Genomic DNA, 21658 nt, shown 5'->3' on the forward strand with positions numbered 1-21658 from the left:
AAATTTATAATAAAGTATGCATTCCCTACCCCTTTTCTTTACAAACATAAATAATTTGGGGAAATACGGAGTATATAAAAAACAGCACTCGATCCAAATTAAAGGCAAGAACCTACCTAGTAAATGCCTTAAGAACTCAAAGGGGAGAAGTAATTCGGTGTCAACTCTTAAATGCCCAGTAGTAAGCAGGATAATTTAGATAGCAAATTTATTACAAAAGATTGTTAAAGACCTCTTGTCGGTCACCTTCGTTACCTGGGTACTCTGATACATTCCTCTGATCCTAGCAGGCCAAGTTGTCCATCAGAATCGAGACCCCAAGCATACACCTGGCCCTTGTCGTTTAGTGCTAATGTATGAGCTTCTCCACACGAAACAGCTACGATATTTTGGGCATCCAGCGCAACAACCTGCTCTACAGAAATCAAGAAGAGAGACATTACATTCTAGTTTTAAACTCCCAAGAAGAATAAAATAGTCTTCATCTTGTACAAAAAAGCTAAGGAAATGCTGAAATACAGACTAAGTATAACTTCAGTTATTCTCAAAAACCTAACAAATATGTTCCATACAAAATTCTCACTGTGGTAAATACAGAGATATGTCATAGGGCATAATCAACTCAGAATACTAAGTGACTTTAACATTTGGGGAAAGAAATTAAGGGTTTATAAAGATTCTCTCCTAAAGTGCTCTTCATTCAAAGCCATTACCAATAAAAGAAAGGAGTCCAGCTGAAAGGGAACCATTTAAATAACTCAGCTGTTTTTTAACAATAAAATCATAACTGACATATACATTACCAAACGGATACTACTATGGAGTGATCCTGAAATTAAGGAAATAATCTGAATTAGCAATTTCTGACAGGAAACAAATTATTTACAGATCTCATAAATAAAGCATCTACTAGATACGCTGAGGAGAGAACTGAAAGGCAATGTGACCATAACAAATAGATATCAGTTTATGGGCTGCTACTTTTAACATCAAAGACAAAAAAATTCCACATATGGTTAAAATATGTCCAAGCTTTTAACCAGAAATTAATTTAAAATATTGGCCCTTCATAAGACAGTCAATAGCCACTGACAAATCAGTAAAGAAAGTGAAATTGCTTCCTTAGTCTCTTTAAGATGTGCATTGTCTATCAGTTTTTTTTTTTACTAGTACACTACAAGTTTTTTTAAGACACCATTTAAAATTAACCTTTTTTTAAAAAAATTAACCTTCTTTAGCCTAATAAGAAAGCTATGTCTTCATTAACTGAAAGTCTCTTGTTGCAGAGCTGTTAAAACTGAATCAGGGTTTCTTCAGAAGCACATTTTAGATCAATGTACAAATGCAGTTGTTCAATAATAAAGCAGATTACATGAAAGAAGTTTGAATCCCTATGTACAGAGAAATTCAAATTGTATCTGGGTTACTTATTCTGCATTTTGGGGTGGGAGGTCAGCCCTTAGACGGCCTTCAGGAATCTGTATAACTCTAATGATATATTAAGTACTTACCTTAAAGTACTACAAGTTAATAACTCGTAAAGTTGATGAATAGTACATGGAAGTTCACTATACTAATCTCTCACTTTTTGTGTATATTTTGTATATATGTTCTTATAAAATTATATTGTAGAAACATATAAAAACAAAACATATATAACACATTGCCTCCCCCCACCAAAAAAAAAAAAAGAAAAAGGACTTAATAGTATGGCATCATTTATTTACATCAAAGCATCCCATAAATCTTAATTACGAAGAAAGAAGTAAAATGCACAAAAGAACTGTTAGTCTTTCACAGAGGCCCCTGAAATGAGTCAATATCTCTCCAAAACTATCCTCAAAGGAAATGTAGTAAAGAGCAGAAATGAAAGGATGACAAGAAGGATGAATAAGACTGGTTGGTTCAACAATAATATATGAAGAGTACTTAAATTAGATAGCAATGGCTGTAAAATCAAAGGCACCAAAAATCCAAGCAACAAAGAAACAATCATGCATACCAAACACTAATATTTATTGTATACCATGTGTGCTCCAAGCACTGGACACACAGAGATAAATAAAACAGAGTTCTAGTCCTCAAGGAGTTTACAGTCTATAGAAAAACAAGCGAGATAAGGATTGTTATTAAATGTGAAGGTAAAGACATACAAAAGGTACCAGGGGAACATGAGATACTTTTTAAAGCCCTGAAAGATACTAAGAAGAATTCTGGAAGACAGTGACACTAAGCTATGTAGGTAAGGAAAAGAGGAAGAGATTCCATGTACCCATTAGAGAAAATTCAAATCATTTCTTCAAATACAGCAAAACAAACTAAAAGCAAAGTGAAAAGACTGATTAAAAAAAAAAAACAGGAAAAACGTTATTCATGTCAAATAAAGAAATAACCTCCCTAATATTTAAAGACTAACTGGGGCCGGGGTGGGGGAGAGCAGTAATTCAATGAAAAATGGGCAAAAGATGTGAACTGATAGTTCACACAAAGAAGAAACAGAAATGGCTCTTAATCCTATGAAAAGATGTTCAACTTCACTGATGAGAGAAATGAAAATTCAAACTGCACTGAGAAGCCAATAATACGTTCACTTAGAAAATTCATAAAGCCATACACTTTTATTTTGCATACTTAATTATAAAAGTTTATCAAAGGAATGAGAAGACAACGCACTGACTGGGAGAAAATATCTGCAAAAGACACATCTAATAAAGGACTGTTATCCACAAAAAAAAAAAACCAAAAAAAAACCACCCTCTTAAAACTCAACAATAAGAAAATAAACAACCCAATTAAAAAAAACAGTGCAAAAGACGTGAGCCGACACCACACCAAGAAGACATAAAGATGGCAAATAACCATATGAAGGCATGTTGTACATCATATATCAACAGGGAACTGCAAATTTAAATGAGATACCACTATAAACCTATTAAAATGGTTCGCTTCGGCAGCACATATACTAAAATTGGAACGATACAGAGAAGATTAGCATGGCCCCGTGCAGGGATGACACGCAAATTCGTGAAGCGTTCCATATTTTTTTCAATAAAAAAGTGCCTAAAGTATCAAAAAAAAAAAAAATGGCCAAAACCCAAAACACTGACAAAACCAAACACTGGTAAGGATACAGAGCAACAATAACTCTCATTCATTGCTAATGGGCATGCAAAATGATACAGACACCTTGGAAGACAGTTTGGTAGTTTCTTACAAAACAAACCATACCATTATATGATCCAGGAATTGTGCTTTCGTATTTACTCAAAGGAGTTGAAAACTTATGTCCACAGAAAAACGTGCACACAGATGTTTATAGCATCTTTATTCATAATTGCCAAAACTTGGAAGCAATCAAAATGTCCTTCAGTAAGTGAATGGATAAACTGTGGTATATCCAGACAGTGGAATATTATTCAGTGCTAAAAAGAAATGAGCTATCAAGCCACAAAACACATGGAGGAAACTAAAATGTGTGAAACTAAGTGAAAGAAGCCAATCTGAAAAGGCTACAAAATGTACGATCCAACCATTTGACATTCTGGAAAAGGCAAAACTTTGGAGACAGTAAAAAGATTAGTGGTTGCTTGGGGTTAGAGGGAGGGAGGGATGAACAGGCAGAGCAGAGGGGATTTTTAGGGTAGTGAAACTATTCTGTACGATATTATTACTATTCTGTACAATACTAAGTATCATTATGCAGTCATCAAAACCCACTGAATGTACAACACAGAGTGAATGCTAATGTAAACTATGGACTCTGGATGACAATGATGTGTCAATGCAGGTTCATTAATGGTAATAAATGTACCACTGTGGTACAGGCTGCAGATAGTGGGGGAGGTTGTATACGTGTAGTATAGAGTGTATGGGAACTCTGTACTTTCTGCTCAATTTTGCTGTGAACTTTAAACTGCTCTTAAAAAGTTTATTAATTAAAAAAAGTTTATTTATAAATACACACACACCAAGATAACATTTTTCATCTCATAAAAATCCATAAGTTTGATAACAATCTGTTGGGGGATAAGGCACTTTTGTATATTGATAGTGAAAGTACAAAACAGAACCACCTTTTTGCAAAAGAATGTGGCAAAACCTAACAAAACATATGCAATTACCTTTTGGATCCAGCAATTCCATACCCTGCAGATACATCTAAGTACTAAAGGGCAGCAGAATATGCCAACCCAAAATATGCCACTTTGGCATAAGGACTGCTTTGACCTGAAGGACACTAAGAAGAAAAGCTCTCTGCTCTCCTATGTGCCTAAAAGCAGGACATAAATTTGTAAAAGTGTCCCGCCTTCCCTCTCTACCAGGAAGGACAAGAGTTAATCACTGGAGGCAACTCTAGACCTTTATCAGCTCAGGGACAGCACCAGCAGAAACTACGTAACAAACTTTACTAACTAGCCCTTATCTAAGTTCCCCCACATATCTACCTTCCCAAAATTTGCCACCCCAGAAACTCAAAGTCCTTTTCGTCTTGTTACTTCTCTATTTATTGTTCTTTTGTTAAGATGCTATATAAGCCCATGTTCTACTACCACCTTAAGTTACTCATTACTGAGTGCTCCTGCATGTAAACGCAAGGCAATAAACTTGTTTTGTTTTTCTCCTTGTTAATCTGTCCTTTGTCTAGACAAGCCCCAGCTGGAGAACCTAGGAGGGTAGAGTACAAAAACATATGTGCGTGTGTGTGAATGGGTGTGTATTTACGTGTTTGCAGTACTGTATATAATAACAAAAGACTGGAAATATTCCAAGTATCCATCAATAAAGGATTCCATCCACACACTGGGATACTATGCTCTGAAAACATAAATACAGAGGAAATGCTACATGCTGATATGGAAAGATCTCAAGGGTATGTTATCAAAGTAGGAAAGAAAATCAAGACGTGGAATAATGTACACAATTTGCTATTTTTTGTGTAAGGAAGAGGAAAGAATATGAATATATATTCATATTTGCTTACATTTACATAAAGAAACTTTGAAAAGATAAACAAAAAACTAATAAACATAGTTGCCTACAGGGGATGCGGGTAGAAGGGGAAATAGGGCGGTCAAGTGTAAGAGCAAACCTTCTCAATGTGTATTTATATTATTTTGATTTTTGAACCATGTGAATATATTATCTATTCCAAATTAAAATTAAAATTATTTTAAAAAGTAAATAGAACATTAGAGAAAATAGTTAAAGCAATGTATAAAAACCATTGTTTTCACTTTAAAACTGAACTGGATTCTTTACTTTTTTTTCTACATACTAAAAACTCAAGATAAATAATTTTGGTTCTTTCAGAATTTGAGCCCCATCAAATTACTAAGATACCTATTTTGACAATGAATAACTACTGAGAAATATATTATTAAAGAAACATAATAACATATGTCTTGGGACTACTACTTAATACAGGCTTTTCAGACAACAAATATACAAACTGATAAGTTCTCTGTACAATTATTAAAAACTACTTATTTTTTCCAAATGGCTAATTAAAATGAAAAACCTCAACTGTTTCCCCCCAGTATGCTAGAAAGTTAGATCGATGTTATATTGAGACATTTCACATCCAGGTCAAATTCTGGATGAATGCTCGAAACGAGGTGGCTTGCAAAAAGGAGTCAATGATAAGCAAGAAAGAAGGGGGAATAAATGAACCCAGCAAAACAAACCAAAAAATTCACTAGAAAACCTGGCTTAATGATGCCCTGTATGAGAAAGAGAAAAAAACAAAACAGAATTCATACCAAACCTAACAGCTAAGATTTGTTGAGTGTTTACTATGTACCAGGTATTATGCTAACTCAAAGTTTTAATCACCAAGCTACATTTGCCTTTCAAGGCCAACGAACACAGAAAAGGGAGGGTTAAGTGGGGATTAAATTCACTTTAATTTAGGTTGAGTATGGATATATATGGAAGAGGACAGAAAACAAAAGAAAAACTTGTCAAGAAAGCCCATTAAAAAACAACTGAGAAAAAAAAAAAAAAAAAAACAACTGAGGGGCTTCCCTGGTGGTGCAGTGGTTAAGAATCTGCCTGCCAATGCAGGGGACACGGGTTCGATCCCTGGTCCAGGAAGATCCCACATGCCGCGGGGCAACTAAGCCCATGCGTCACAACCACTGAGCCTGCGCTCTAGAGCCCGCGAGCCACAATTACTGAGCCTGCGCATCACATCTACTGAAGCCCCACACGCCTAGAGCCCGTGCTCCGCAACAAAGAGAAGCCATCGCAATGAGAAGCCTGCGCACTGCAACAAAGAGTAGCCCCCCGCTCGCCACAACTAGAGAAAGCCTGCATGCAGCAATGAAGACACAATGTAGCCAAAAATAAATTAATTTTTAAAAAAAGAAAATTTCCTAAAAAAAAAAAAAACAATTGATTCCTTTGATAAATGGGAGCTACAAGAAGATGTTAGAATTATGAGCATATGACGCTAAACTTGTTGGAAAAGGTTTAATAACAGCACATGATCCTTACAGTTGACTGTAATTCAGAAATAAGGTACTTTTTAAAAAAAATACAAATACGTACAGATAAAAACACGTGGTAAAATGTTAACTGTTGGTCACTGTGCTATTCTTTCTACTTTTCTTTATGCTTCAAAACGTTCATGTAAAAAATTTGAGAAAAGTAACACTTCATTCATATCAGTATTTATGGTTCACAACATTTCTCTTCAAGGAAAGAAAAAAAGGAACATTTAGTTTAGGGAGGCACAAAAAAGCAAAGAAAACTTAAGTGGAGGAGACTGTCTTGAAAAAGGCAGGAAAAAAATACATTTTTCAGAGACAGGAGCAAAAACAGAAAAGATAAAGAACTAGAGATATAACATATCCATCTTGTAAATACTGACAGCAGATATATTCCAAATACAAATCTAATAAGCCCTAGCTCATCATTACTTCTGGTTCTTCTTACACTTGTACTGTTAAAATGCAATATTTTTGAAAACTGATGGTGCATCATTTTATTAAGGAGAAAAAGGCCATCTTCTTTGCTCCATAAACACAAAATGTTGTCATTTTTAGATTTGTAAAAACCAATTAAAGGGCTTCCCGGGTGGCGCAGTGGTTGAGAATCTGCCTGCTAATGCAGGGGACACGGGTTCGAGCCCTGGTCTGGGAAGATCCCACATGCCGCGGAGCAACTAGGCCCGTGAGCCACAACTGCTGAGCCTGCGCGTCTGGAGCCTGTGCTCCGCAACAAGAGAGGCCACGATAGTGAGAGGCCTGCGCACCGCAATGAAGAGTGGCCCCCGCTCACTGCAACTAGAGAAAGCCCTCGCACAGAAACGAAGACCCAACACAGCTCAATAAATAAATAAATAAATAAATAATAATTAAAAAAAAAAAACTTAAGTCTACTTTAAAAAAAAAAAAAAAACCAATTAAAATGTTCAACCTAATGACGGTTTTCATTTCTACATCATTTATTTCCTCCCAATTACCCCTGTATCCACCTCTGACTTCAGCATTTGTTCACTAACAAACTGCATCAAATAAATTTTGCTGCAGAAACATCATAAAAGAAAGAATACGGTTGCACATCCTTTTAGCAACACAGACTAGGTCCAGGTTCTTGCTGTAAAATGTTACATGATAAAATCCTTCCATCTGAATAAGTAACTGAATAAGAACAACCTATTTCCTTTGGGATCTAACAAATATGTTCACCAATTCCTGAGTCTGTGAAAATTCATGTAGAATATCATCTCCAGACTCATTCTTTAAGAGTTCACTTACATGATCAATTTCACCACATCCATACAGCAGTGTATCTACATTCACCTTCTGATTTGTCTCATAATTATGAATATGTTCCTCTGTCAGTTTTCTTCTCTTTGCCATTATGGACAGAAAAAAATTTTTTTTTTCATTCTCAACTGTGGTTAATGAAAGGTACAAGGAGAAAAATAAAAACTACAAAAACAGTGACTCCAAACTTCTTTCACACTTCCTTGAAAGATAATGCAAAACTCTGCACAATGTATGAAGAAAAGAATGCTACATATGATGATTTATTTCACCACTGCACCAGCCTTCTAGGAAACCCTATCACTGTTCCACTTATAAATTTTAGTCTTTTTATTTTAGTCTAGTTGGGAATACATCAATTCTTGTTATTCACAGTAGTTATGTTCCATAAAGTCACCACAAATACTTATTTAGCAAATACTGAATGACTGCCCCTAGGGAAAATACAAGATTAGGTTGCTACAAGCCTCTGATCACAACATTTCATCAAATGATCAATTCATAACCTTGTGTTATGTGCATTTCCATTTAAAGACATCTTAATTATATTGTTGATTCATTAACATTGAATTCACAGCCAACAGCACTGTAAACTCATGCCTCAATGAATTTTTTTCTACGACACATCATAGCCTTCTTGTGCTTAGGAACACTAGATAGCACCTCAGCAGTATGCTTGGGGGCCATTTTAAACACTGAAATCACCAACAAAAAGTACAAAAATGCAAAAAATGTGGCACTAAATATACCACAAAAAGGACGTAACAGGAAGGCAAAACAGTGCTTTGTTGAACCTCAGCTGGGAATCTACACATCGGGAGACTCATGTATTTTGCCCTGCATGTGTGCATGTCCAGGAATGACCATGAAAAGCTCTGTGAGTATTGACTGACTATGACCCAGACTGATTTATCAATAATAACAGTACACATAAACACTTCTTCCTAGACAACCAATCACAAAATATACAAGATGGTCTATTAAGTCTTTTGCTAAGCGGGTTTTAACCTGATAATAAGATATAATCACCAGTAACAACATGCTCTGCGAACCTTGTAAACAGTAAAAAAAAATGTGTTTTGGGTATAAAGGTAATACGACAGACACACCATTAGTAACATATTCACAACTAGCATCTCTTAAAAGTTGCATCTTATTCGAAATTCTAAAACAGCTATTTGAAGGAAAATATAAACATTATCATTACCCTGTATCCTCTTTCATCTACAGATCTCAAAACCTTGTTGTTATGGGATAAATTGGGTTACCCCCAAATTCATATGCTGAAAGTCCTAATCCCCAGTACCCCAGAATGTGACCTTATTTGAAAAATGGCCATCAAGGATGTAATTGGTTAAGATGAGGTCACACGGAGCAGGGTAGGCCCTTAATTTGACTTGTGTCCCAATAAAAGAGGAAACATCGTCACAGACAAGCACACAAAGAGAATGCATGTGAACGATTGCTTGCAAACCACCAGGAGCTAGGAGACAGGCCTGGAATGGATCCTTCCTTCATAATCTTTAGAACGAACCAACGCTGAGGACACCCTGATGTTGGATTTCTAGCCTCCAGAACTGTGAAACAATACATTTCTGTTACTTAAGCCACCCAGTTTGTGGTACTTTGTTATGGCAGCCCTAGCAAACAAATACACTTAAATAAATATTTTTGGGTTCAAAACATTCCTGTCAAGTTACCCAAGTACTACCATCTGTGTTTTAAAGGTGATCCACAGAAATAAATAACTTATTCTGAATAATTCAATCACAGATAAACTTGATTTTGAAATTTAGAAGTTTCTAGTTCGAATTACATTAATTCCATACCAAACAACTTTTTAAATGGCAAAAAAAATTTACACAAAATTGGCAAAAGACACATTTCTCTAAACGATCTTTAAAATACAAGCTCAAAAAAAAAAAAAAAAGCTTTTTAGAGAGCAAGAGCAAGTTGGCAATGCGTTTTACAATTCTAAACATGCATGTCCCCTGACCCAGAAACTTTCCTTCTGGGAAACAACAACAACAACTACAGGAAATAACGTGACTTCCAGTAACAGGTAGGTAAATAAATTATGGAATATCCATGTAATAGAAACTGGTGCTTCTATTAAAATGAATGTCTATACAGTATAACATGAAAAGATAAAAATACGTTAAATGAAAAAGAGAACCACAGAACTTTATGTATATGTGTACAGATTACGTATTTTAATACAGGTATAAAAGATATGAAAATATAAAGAAATAGTAGTAGTCATCTTTAGGATGTAGGGAAAAAGTGGCTTCCACTTTTCAAATCATGTATTTCTGTAACTTTTAAGAAGTTATAGAAATGTACTATTTTGGTAATCAGGGAAAAAAAGAATTTTTTTTTTTTTAGATATAGGCAGTCCCCAAATTATAACTGACCCCAAACCCCACAGGAACAAATGTGCTTTGTTTCTCCAAATCTAAATACTAGGGAAATAACTAACCTGGTCTGATAAATTTTCTTCTCTAGGAAACAGTGGCTATAGTCAAGTATTATTTATATTTCAAATGTGATACATAGTTAAGTTAAATGCTGCTCACAAATATCTATCTTAAGCTTTCTGGAACCAACAAAGCAAGAGAGCTAAACAAGCCAGGATAAGTGATGCGTGAAGATAAATTCTGACACCCAAATGTAAAACTCCAATGAATTTTTCTACAGAAAATGCTATAAAGCTCAGTTAAATATAATTATTGACAGAGTATTACACTTAGGTATAATGTGTTTTAAAGACTGGTTTGAAAACCTATTTATGATATCTAGCAGTATTTCCATGAGCAAAGAAAAATTCAGAGTTTTTAAAAACACAATTCAGGGCTTCCCTGGTGGCGCAGTGGTTGAGAATCCGCCTGCCAATGCATGGGACACAGGTTCGAGCCCTGGTCTGGGAAGCTCCCACATGCTGCGGAGCAACTAAGCCCGTGCACCACAACTACTGAGCCTGCACTCTAGAGCCCGTAAGCCACAACCACCGAAGCCCACGCGCCTAGAGCCCGTGCTCTGCAACAAGAGAAGCCACCGCAATGAGAAGCCCATATACCACAACTAAGAGTATACCCCACTCGACGCAACTAGAGAAAGCCTGCGTGCAGCAACAAAGACCCAACGCAGCCAAAAAACAAAAAAGCAGCTCCATATCAATTACTTACTAAATGTTTAATCCAGCCAGAATCCTCTGCCTACCATGCCTCACTAGTTGCTGTAAATATAGATTTTCCTCTTCCCTTCTCTCTGAGTAACTCAAAACTCCAACTAGAGCAATGCAAAGTTCACTTATATCCATCTCTAGAAATTTAATGTTCACAAGATGCTATATTGTGAAATTAAAAAGGTACTGTGTAACTCCATTCTTGTATAAAAATATGTCACATACAGCCCCAATATATATGCAGAGAAAAGACTGCAAAAATAAATACTAAATTGTCAACACTGATTATCTACAAGTGTTTTTTTTCTTTTAGGTTCTTTAATTGTTTAATTGAACAAGTGAATGTGTAGTTGATGTATTTTACAATGCTGAATTTTTAAAAGATGAAGACATTAGTCACTTGGAATTAGTGAATAACACCAATAAATAATTCAGAATGCTTTTTTTTTTACTTTAAATAATCATATTGCTAATTTTGTGATAGAGATAACAAATAACCAAATGGCTACTTCACTCAAGGCAGCATGTTATTTCCCTATTCCTAAAGTAAAATTATTGTTTACTGACACTTTTTAAAGGATGTCTAATATAATCATATAATGATCATCATAAAATATATTCTAAAAAATTAAGAATTAAATAAAACTAAAACATAAAATATTTAATGAAAATGCTTATTCTCTAAAATTATCACCAATAATTACCAATAAGAATTTGGAATGGTACAACTCATAGTCATGAAAACATTTTAATGAGTTCTTTGATAAAACCAAAACTTAACATACAGTAACTTACATGTCTTGGTTGACAGCCCACAATAATGTTCATATGGAGATGTAACTAGATTAAAAAATTATTTATAACAGATATGTTTACAAGCCCATATCCCTTTTATGCATTCTTACCTACGTACAGGTATACAGGTAACATACACAAGACGATTATGTGCCTGGCACTGTGCTAAGCCCTTTGTTTAATCTCATTTAATCCTCATAACACCATGAGACAGGTATACCATCATCCCTACTTCACGGATATATATATAAACATTTCCCTATTGATTGAACTGTTGTCCTTTTGTTAATAATACTTAAACAACAAGGTTATGTTTTAATAATCTATTTTCAAAACATACTTAAAACTGTATAAATACTTGGGGCTTTACATTATTTTTTCTTCAGAACAGTCCTTTCTTGATGGCTAGGAACTGCTGAAATTAACTGCTTTGAAGGGGAAACTCCAACATAAATATACTATCAATCAAATAGCTGCTTTACTTCAATTTCTTTTTAAGACTAGCAAGAATGAACCCTCAGAATATACTGCCAGAATTTTTGTTCTGTGCTTTCTTAGATTCTTTTTAGTATATTTGGCATTCATTCATCACAGAGACAATTAACTATATTCTTACTTTCTATATTCTTGATGCTGACATAGGAATGGTGGGGGGGAGGGGCTTATAGACACCAGAAGAGTCGGAGCCTCCCAGGACTAGATAATTCCTAAAGATAACAACTTGCCTACCAACACCTGCCTTTCATATGCAAACTGACCAATCCAGAGTTTATTCCACCAACTATCTCCTTATCTAACTCTCACACACCAAACCCATATTTCCCTTACCTTAAATCATCCCAGGGCCAGGTACCAGGAAACAAGAAACCAACCCTATAGACCAAAGCCTGGAGGAATTAATCAAACTAGCCAATCCTAAACTGTTTATTCTGCCTAGTTTGCCTTTCCCAGGAAAACCTCAATAAGGCTACAACCCTAAAATCTCCCCTGAGCCCTTGTTTTCTGCCTCCTGACTACCCTGGTATCTTCCCCTGCAGCTCTGTGTGGCATGCAGTGACCTCCTCTCTCTGGAACCAGTGAGCATAATGAACTTCCAAGCCACATTCTCTCCTCCCTTTATGGCCACAATGACTTTACCATACCATATCCAACAAATCCAACATGTACATTCTTAGAACAGTTTACAAATTTAAAAATTTAAATTTAAAGGTCAACTTATCACTTTGGGAGGGGCAGGTTTAAAAGTATGAATAAGCAGAATTTAAGTGTCTGTTCCTCAAAATATCAGTACACAAACTATACCTTCTGTTATACACTGTATGTTTGTGTCACCCCCCTCCCCCAAATTCATATGCTGAAATTCTAGCCCCCAGTGTTATGGTATTAGGAGGTAGGGCTTTGGGAGGTAATTAGGTCATAAGGGTGAAGCCCTCATGATTAGTGCCCTTTCTTAGACAGCTCCCTCACCCTTCTACCATATAAGGACACAATGAAAGGATGGCATCTAAGAACCAAGAAGCAAGTCCTCACTAGGTAACAAATCTGCTAGCACCTTGATCTTGGATTCCCCAGCCTCAAAAACCGAGAGAAATACAGGTTTGTTGTTTAAACCACCCAGACTATAGTAATTTTGTTGTAGCAGCCTGAATGGACCAAGAAATGTTCTAATTAATTACTCTTCAGTAAATAAACTTTTGAAAATAAACGATGAATCTAACTCCCATCATTTATGTGCTTCTCACAAGAACAAAAAAGGCATCTATGTTTTTTCTGTTATTACTATATCTTTAGAGTCTAACAGTAAAGGAATCGAATTTATTTTATATCTTGCTCCGATATAACATTACCTCTAAACAAAACAAACATACATTTTCGGGAAATTTTGGTGTAATTTTTGAATATGAGCTCCAACAAGGTAACTGAAGACTAAACATAAAGAAGTACTTTCATGGTTAGCACAATGTCTAGGACAAAGTAGACATTCTCTGTTGAATAAATGCCTGAATTTCAGTTGTAAATGAAAAGATATGTATTGTCTATCTCAAGGAACATATAGAAACAGCATATAGCCACTTCAGTGTAAGGCTTACCTAAAATTACATTCTCACACTAACATTAATGGCTTTTTTCTTTTAAGAAAACATTTATTGAGCACTTACCACATGCCAGGCATTGTTCTTTGCACTTCATGTGATATCTCACTTAATCCCTTACAACCACCCTTGGCATGACTATCCTAATTTTACAGAAAAGAATACTTAACAGAGACTAAGCTATGTGCCCAAGATAACATAGCTAAGAAGTGAAAGAGCCGGGATTTGTATCCAAGCACTCTAATTCCAGAGCCTACCCTTTTATTTTTAAAAAATTAACAGATAATATGTCTACATTTTATTTTAAATACATGTAGGGAAAAATCTGTGTCTATCATCCATGTCTTCTACCAGTCTAGTTCTCACCCCTCATCTTACCTCTGCACCAAGAATAAATACCATTATTAGTTGGATATATTCTTCCAGGGTTTTTCTTAATATGTCTATAAGCGAATACAAATGTATATTTGTCTTTTTTTTTAATCCAAAATACAGCTTTATACACAATGTTCTACACCTTGCTCTTTTTACTTAATTTATTTTAGAGCTCTTTCTATATTAATATGCAAAAAACTCCTTCATTCTCTTCATAACTATATAGCATTACACTGACTGAATTATTTTACCAGTTCCCAACAGACTGTCGTAAGATTGTTTCTAATATTTGCTATTATAAACAATGTTGCAGTAACACTCATTTTGTATATGTACAAACGTAGCTATCAAATCAAGAGCTATACTCTTGGGACTTCTTGGAGAAAGGGTTTGTGCATTTGTAATTCTGATATATGCTGGCAAAATAACCCTCATAAGGGTTTATCAATTTACACTAACAACCTATGAACACTTATTTACTGACAGCCTCACTATACAGAGATGGTACCCCAGTCATACACAGTCTTCTGCATTTCTCTTAGTATGAATGAGTCTGAAGAGTATTCACTATTTAAAAGTCATTTGTATTTCCTTTTCTGTGAAGTGCCTCTTCCTATCCTTTGCCCATTTTGCTACTGTCTTCTCCTTATCTCATCAATTTCTAGGAGTGCTTTATATCTCGGAGACTTGCATTTTGATTTCAATATAAATATTAAAATTCATAAATATTTCCTATTTGTCTTTTAACTTTTACAGTGACTTCTACATAGCAAAATTATTTTTACTTCCATGCAGTTTACTTTATCTTTTCACAATTCAGAAAGGATTCCCTGACTCCAAAATAATTTTTAAAAAATTAGTCCATGTTTTCTTTGAGCACAATTATCATTGTAGCCTTTACATTTAAATATGTGATTCATTTGGAATTTATCCAATACATACATGGCGTGAGGTATTAATCCAACTTTTTTATTCCCTAGATGATGCTCCTACTTATACGAAGATCATTTATTGACTATCCCTCACTTGAATTTTTTTCTCCGTTGATTATAAGTTTATGTCTGGTCTTTCTATTCTATTTTATTTAATATGTTTATTTGTGGGGCAGTTTTAACTACCAAGGCTTTAAAATTAAAATATGTTACTATCTATTTATATATATATATATATATTTCGCTCTCGTTTTTCAGAGTTTTCCTGGCTACATTGGTTTATTTTTTCCATATGAACTAGAGAATCCATTTGTCGAGTTCCTGGAGTCGGGGGGGGGGATACACTTGCTATTTTTATTAGGATCATATCAAACTGATATTAATTTTAGAGAAACTGACAGGTCTATGTAGGTTGAGTATTCCTACCCACAAATGTGGTTTCAATTTTTCAAGTTTTTTCTATCCCTCATATGTGCTTTCAAGTCTTCTTCATATTATGTCTCACACATTTCTTAGGTTACGCCTAAGTCATTTTGTCTTTTTCTTGGTATTGTAAATGCTGCCTTTGCTTTGATTGTTGACATCTAATTGAATCTCGTTTCCACTAAGTTTTGTTTTTTAATTGAGGTGTAGTTGATTTACAATATTATCTAAGTTTCAAGTGTACAACATAGTGATTCACAATTTTTAAAGATTATACTCCATTTATAGTTACAAAATACTGGCTACATTCCCTGTGCTGCGCAATATACCCTTATAGCTTATTTACTTAATACATAGTAGTGCCTCTTAATTCCCTACCCCTATCTTGCCCCTCCTTCCTTCCCTCTCCTCACCTGTAACCACTAGTTTGTGCTCTGTACCTCTGTTTCTTTTTTGTTATCTTCACTAGTTTGTTTTATTTTTTAGATTCTAGAACTTATAGGTAAAGCACCTAAACTTTCCTCCAATCGTCTTCAGAAACTCCTAATTCTGCTCCTTAGGGTCTCTTTTAGCCTTACCCTATCCCTTCCTCACTTGCATTTCTCTTTCACAGAAGCAACATCATTCTCTCAGAGGGCACATTTCCCAGGGGCTCTTGCCTACATACCAGCACATATACAATTTATAGTTACAATTATTTCAGCTATTAGTGAAATCAAGAACTTCTATGTGACTGCATCTTATGATTTCAAAACCTTTGTTTCCTTGGGGACTTCCCTGGTGGCGCAGTGGTTAAGAATCTGCCTGCCAATGCAGGGGACACAGGTTCGAGCCCTGGTCCAGGAAGATCCCACATGCTGCGGAGCAACAAAGCCCATGTGCCACAACTACTGAGCCAGCACTCTAGAGCCCGCAAGCCATAACTACTGAGCCTGCGCTCTAGAGCCCACGAGCCACAACTACTGAGCCTGCGCTCTAGAGCCCACGCGCCACAACTACTGAAGCCCGCCCGCCTAGAGCCCGTGCTCCGCAACAAGAGAAGCCACCGCAACGAGAAGCCCGCGCACTGCAACGAAGAGTAGCCCCCGCTCGCTGCAACTAGAGAACGCCCGGGTGCAGCAACGAAGACCCAATGCAGCAAATATAAATAAAATAAATAATTTTTTTTTTAATGATGAAAGGTTAAATAATCATTAAAATATCCCTAAACAGTATTTTAAAACCATGGGGAAATATTTACTAAAGTGTTATTCAATTATTACTGAAAAGAAAAGTTGAGAAAGAAGAACATATTCCCAGTCCATAATCAGAAACATATATGAGTATAGAAAAACTGTCAAATGACAGCAGTATTTATCTGTGCATGATGGCATTATGGTTGATTTTTATTTTCCCTATATTTCCTGATTCCCCTCCCAAGAATATGTAATAAGGGACTTCCCTGGTGGCGCAGTGGTTAAGAATCCGCCTGCCAATGCAGGGGACACGGGTTCAAGCCCTGGTCTGGGAAGATTTCACATGTCGTGGAGCAACTAAGCCCGTGTGCCACAACTACTGAGCCTGCGCTCTAGAGCCCCCAAGCCACAACTACTGAAGTCCGTGTGCCTAGAGCCAGTGCTCCACAGCAACAGAAGCCACCACAATGAGAAGCCCGTGCACTGCAACGAAGAGTAGCCCCCACTCACCGCAGCTAAAGAAAGCCCTCATGCAGAAACGAAGACCCAACGTAGCCAAAAATAAAAATAAATAAGTTTCAAAAAAAGAATATGTAATAAAACTATGAAAAACTAAAAATGTGTTATTTCAGAATAGTATGACACCCAGCAAAGGAATAAAATGAAACTAAACTTAGATATTAATAAAGAAATAAGGTATTTTAAAATAACGTGAAAAACACATTACTAAAGAATTACAGAATGTTTTCCTTATGGCCAAGAAAAGCTAAAATAAAATTCTGCCATACTAGAACTGAAGAAAAAAGAGTAATTCCAGGTAAATAAAATATTATGGTTTAAAGAAAGCCACCAAAATTCAAGAAATTTCCCTTTTAACAAAATTAACTCCAGTAATACAACTGTACACAGCACAGATTTTTCTAGCAGATAAAGTAATCACAACAATTCATTAAGATATAAAAATAATTATTGCCTTTTAAGTTCCATCAGCATGGGGAAAAAAAAAAGCCATAGAAGCTGAAACAAGATAAACCATGGACTTTTTAATATGGATTCTTTATTAATGTTTCCCACTTTTCTACTCACTTAACACAATCCTAGTCCAAAGAAACCCTATAACAATGGCTGAATACATTTTCTCTATTAGTTTTAATATGTATCCCAAGTAGCTGATATGCCTTACCGCCTAGGAAATCTTAATATCTATGAAGTGAGACTTGATTTATTTCTTCAAAGCAATTTTAAAAATACATGGGGTTTGTGAGAAATGAGCTTTAACAACAGTGCTACACTCATATGACATATCGGGGACATGCAACCCAAAGAATACAGTCGGCCCTCCTTATCCGTGAGTTCCGCATCTCAGCATTCAACCAACACGTGGATGGAAAATACAGCTGACCCTTGAACAAGATGGGTTTGAACTGCAAGGATCCACTTACACATCAGTTTACTTCAATAAATATAATGCCTGTATTTTCATTTTACAGATCTTTGTGTAAGGGAAAGTTTATGCTCAGAGATCACAAAATGTGTAATATAAAACTAGGGTTTGAGTTCTGATTCTATCCAAACTGTTTCAGCTTCTTGCCCTTGGGTGAGCCACTTTCAATCCCTTTGTTTTTAAGGCAAAGATAGCAGTATGGAGCCTTTCACTTGCATGGGGGATCAGTACCCCTAACACCCATGTTGTTCAAAGGTCAACTGTATTTGGGGAAAAAAAAAAAAAAAATTCCAGAAATTTCCAAAAAGCAAAACTTGAATTTCCCATGCCAGCAGCTATTTACATATCATTTACATTGTACTTATAGCTATTTACATTGTATTAGGTATTACAAGTAATCTAGAAATGATTTAAAATATATGTGTAGGTTATATGCAAATACTATGCCATTTTATATAAGGGACTTGAGCATCCATGGATTTTGGTATCTTCGAGGGTCCTGGAACCAATCCTCCACAGATTCTGAGAGACGACTGTACTTATACTAAGGTGATAGAACCTAGACCATCTTGGCTATCATTTGTAACAAGAATCCTGAGTAACTGCTCAAACTGTGAAACTTTCCATACTCCTGTTCTTTCAAGGAACATATGTGGCTCACTTCCAATCAGATAAAAACACTAACATACCAAACACACAGAGAAAATCATTGGTTCCAAATCAATTAAAGAAGGCTCTATTTGTTAGACTGTTCAGATTAGGCATCTACTACTATCATTGCTTCTCTGTGGGTTAATGGTTTTATAAAGCATTCACCAAACCAATGCATCCTACAGAGAGATAGATGGCAGACTTGATACAACATAATTAATCCAAATTCCAATGTTAGCCACCAAATCAGTTGTGCCTGGCAGTTACTATGGACCTTGGATAGTAGCACAGCACAGCATTAGACAACAAAAGGATAGAGAATATGATATATAACAGAGGAAAGAAGACTGTGTGTTACCACAGTAAGTTTTTGTTCCTTTGTTTAAATATTCTTCATACCACACAAGGTTATAAATGAAATACCAAAGTGGTATCACAATGCAAGCATCTTGATAAAATAATGATTCATTTCAATAGGCCATCAATAGAATGGCAAAAAAACAATCTTTGCATTAGTATTTGATCTGCCTCAAATAGAAGATACTACTGTAAATAATTCTAAACATAAGCACAATTTAGTGAATAAGGTAGGAGACTGGTAGACTTAAATTTTCAGATTCAATTTATAGCTGTTCACCAGTCACCTGCTGTTTTGACAAGTTACTTACCAACTTGTGCTGCCATTTCTCCGTAAATTTATCCCCTAAGATGAGGATAATTCTTGCAAATTGTGTCACAAGCATTTTGAAAGGAACCATGAGTTATTGTGTAATGCTCTTGAAATTCCTCAGATGTAGGGTCCTACACAAAGTAAAGTATTATTATACATCTCTCTAACAGTAGTCATCTGTTTGCATTATGATTTTTTTTCCCTACCCTCAACACTGTGATTCTTGGACACTAACCTTTCTCAAAGTAAAGCATCCAAAGCAAGCCTCCATTCCTGAACCAAGTAATTATTTTTTCAAGTCTTCATATCATCCACATCCTTCTCTTCCTTAAAAGGTATTATGAAAATCAGGAGTTATAAAACATAATGAGCTTCTTTGGTTCATTAAGGAATATATGGGATTATCTGAATTTTTTAATCCACTCTTATATGAATAATTTTATTTCCCACATATATACATTTATTTTGCTATACTGCTTTTTAAATTTCAACTATATTTTAAGGAGTTCATTTATAGATTTATGTTTTATGAACAGAGAGAGCAGGTCAGAAAATGAAGAAGCAAGAAAGGCAAGCAAATTACTGCTATATGACCAAAATGTTTTTATTGGAATGATCAACAGTAGAAATTACCATTTTGGGCCACAAAAAAAAGAATCAATGCTCATAATATTTTTATCTTCAGTAGAAGAGTTGAGCACAAGCTACAAAAAATTTTATCATACTATTCAAAACTTTATCTATTACTGGCTTTGCAATGAAGTCAGTCTTCAGTTCAAGAATAAAACATATATATTTGAATTTTTAGTTTGTGTTGATACAATATTACATCTGAAACTAGAATTCTCAACCTTCTTACACGGTTCCTAAAATGGCTTCTCTTTGAATTTATGCACAGGGAAGGGACTGGGGAGGGATTAAAAAAATATGATGTCATCATTATATACGTTTAGTCATAAAATAGTAATTTTTAAGAGTTTTTTAAACCCTCAGAATTACATTAAAATAATGACGTAAACTAGTTTCCTCCTTGAATAAATATTCCTCTACCTTCTAAATATGGCAGGGGCAAAACTTTGTGGGAAAAAGATAAAACCACAGGGTTTAGAGTGTTCTCTTAATATTTGCTACTCTAGTGGTTAAGCTCTTTTAACTTCAGTTTCCTCATATGAAAAAGAGGGACCATAACACCTGCCCTAGCTAACAAGCAAGACTGTTGTGAGGATTAAATAAGATACATAATCTATTCAAAAGAACTTTGTACACCATAAAATGCTATTAAAACAGTCATTTTTAACAAACTGTATCACATTATTTGCAAATTATGGACATAAAATAGTTTAGCACTGTTTCTAACACAAAACAAATGGAAACAGGTGTGTAAAATATATATTTAGGTCCATGGACACCAAATTTTACCTATGGCTGGCTACACAGTGAGTAAATAATCTTATTAAGAAAAGTACACTTTCTAAATGTGATCTTAAAATTTCCAGAAGCAAATTTGGAAGTACAAAAATAAAACTAACAGTTTATTTAGGTGGACTGACCTAGCACTTTGAAGATTAAATATACTATTTACCTGTTAGCTACGAATTAAGGAAAAAATTGAGAGCCTCTAGATTTTAAAAGGTTTAAAAAAATTCCTATGAAGGAAAAATACATACATGAAAGTGAAATAGATGTTCACTTCTCTGGAAATAGTTCAGAAAGAGCTAGTAGTGACAGCAAGGATTATACATATACAAGAGAACGGAGATGAACATGGACGTAATCTGCACTCTTGGTATAATAAAGGAAATGAGTGAAATCTTCCCATGTGGTTACTAGAATGTCCAGAATGGAAACTTCTCCCAACAGGCCATAGGTCAAATCTATTTACTACACCGTAGTAAGGCTGAGTCCTCCAGTAAGTTACCATGACTCTCAAGAACAGCTTATCCTTAATGAATGAGGCGACCTCTTTCTCTTTTACTCCTTAATATTCAGTATGCTTATAAAGCCAATCTCTATAAGAAAACAATTCTTAGCTTTCTGTTTGCTTTCTTCATGACACAAGTTTAAAGCTCTGATGAGGTGAACTATGTTTATTACATGGTCCTAAAATTCAACCAGACTCATTCTGTTACCCAAAGACTTCAAAA

General features: G+C 35.2%; 1 protein-coding gene and 1 non-coding gene across 8 annotated transcripts in view; one reads left to right on the forward strand and one right to left on the reverse strand.

Annotated features, from left to right (window-relative positions):
* HERC4 (HECT and RLD domain containing E3 ubiquitin protein ligase 4) overlaps positions 1-21658 on the reverse strand; it is a 130605-nt gene that overhangs the window by 104074 nt on the left and 4873 nt on the right. For 6 of the 7 annotated variants that reach the window (XM_068547663.1, XM_068547665.1, XM_068547661.1 and 3 more), the window contains exon 3: positions 256-415. In XM_068547663.1, coding sequence (XP_068403764.1) covers positions 256-415 — 160 coding nt within the window. Of the gene's footprint in view, positions 1-255; positions 416-19512; positions 19646-21658 lie in introns of those variants that run through there. The other variant, XM_068547666.1, reaches the window with a different exon arrangement.
* Positions 2941-3044, forward strand: LOC137767910 (U6 spliceosomal RNA). The gene has a single exon (XR_011074601.1). It is a non-coding gene; the product is annotated as a U6 spliceosomal RNA (small nuclear RNA).

This window comes from Eschrichtius robustus, chromosome 7, assembly GCF_028021215.1.
Source record: "Eschrichtius robustus isolate mEscRob2 chromosome 7, mEscRob2.pri, whole genome shotgun sequence".
Lineage (NCBI taxonomy): Eukaryota > Metazoa > Chordata > Mammalia > Artiodactyla > Eschrichtiidae > Eschrichtius > Eschrichtius robustus.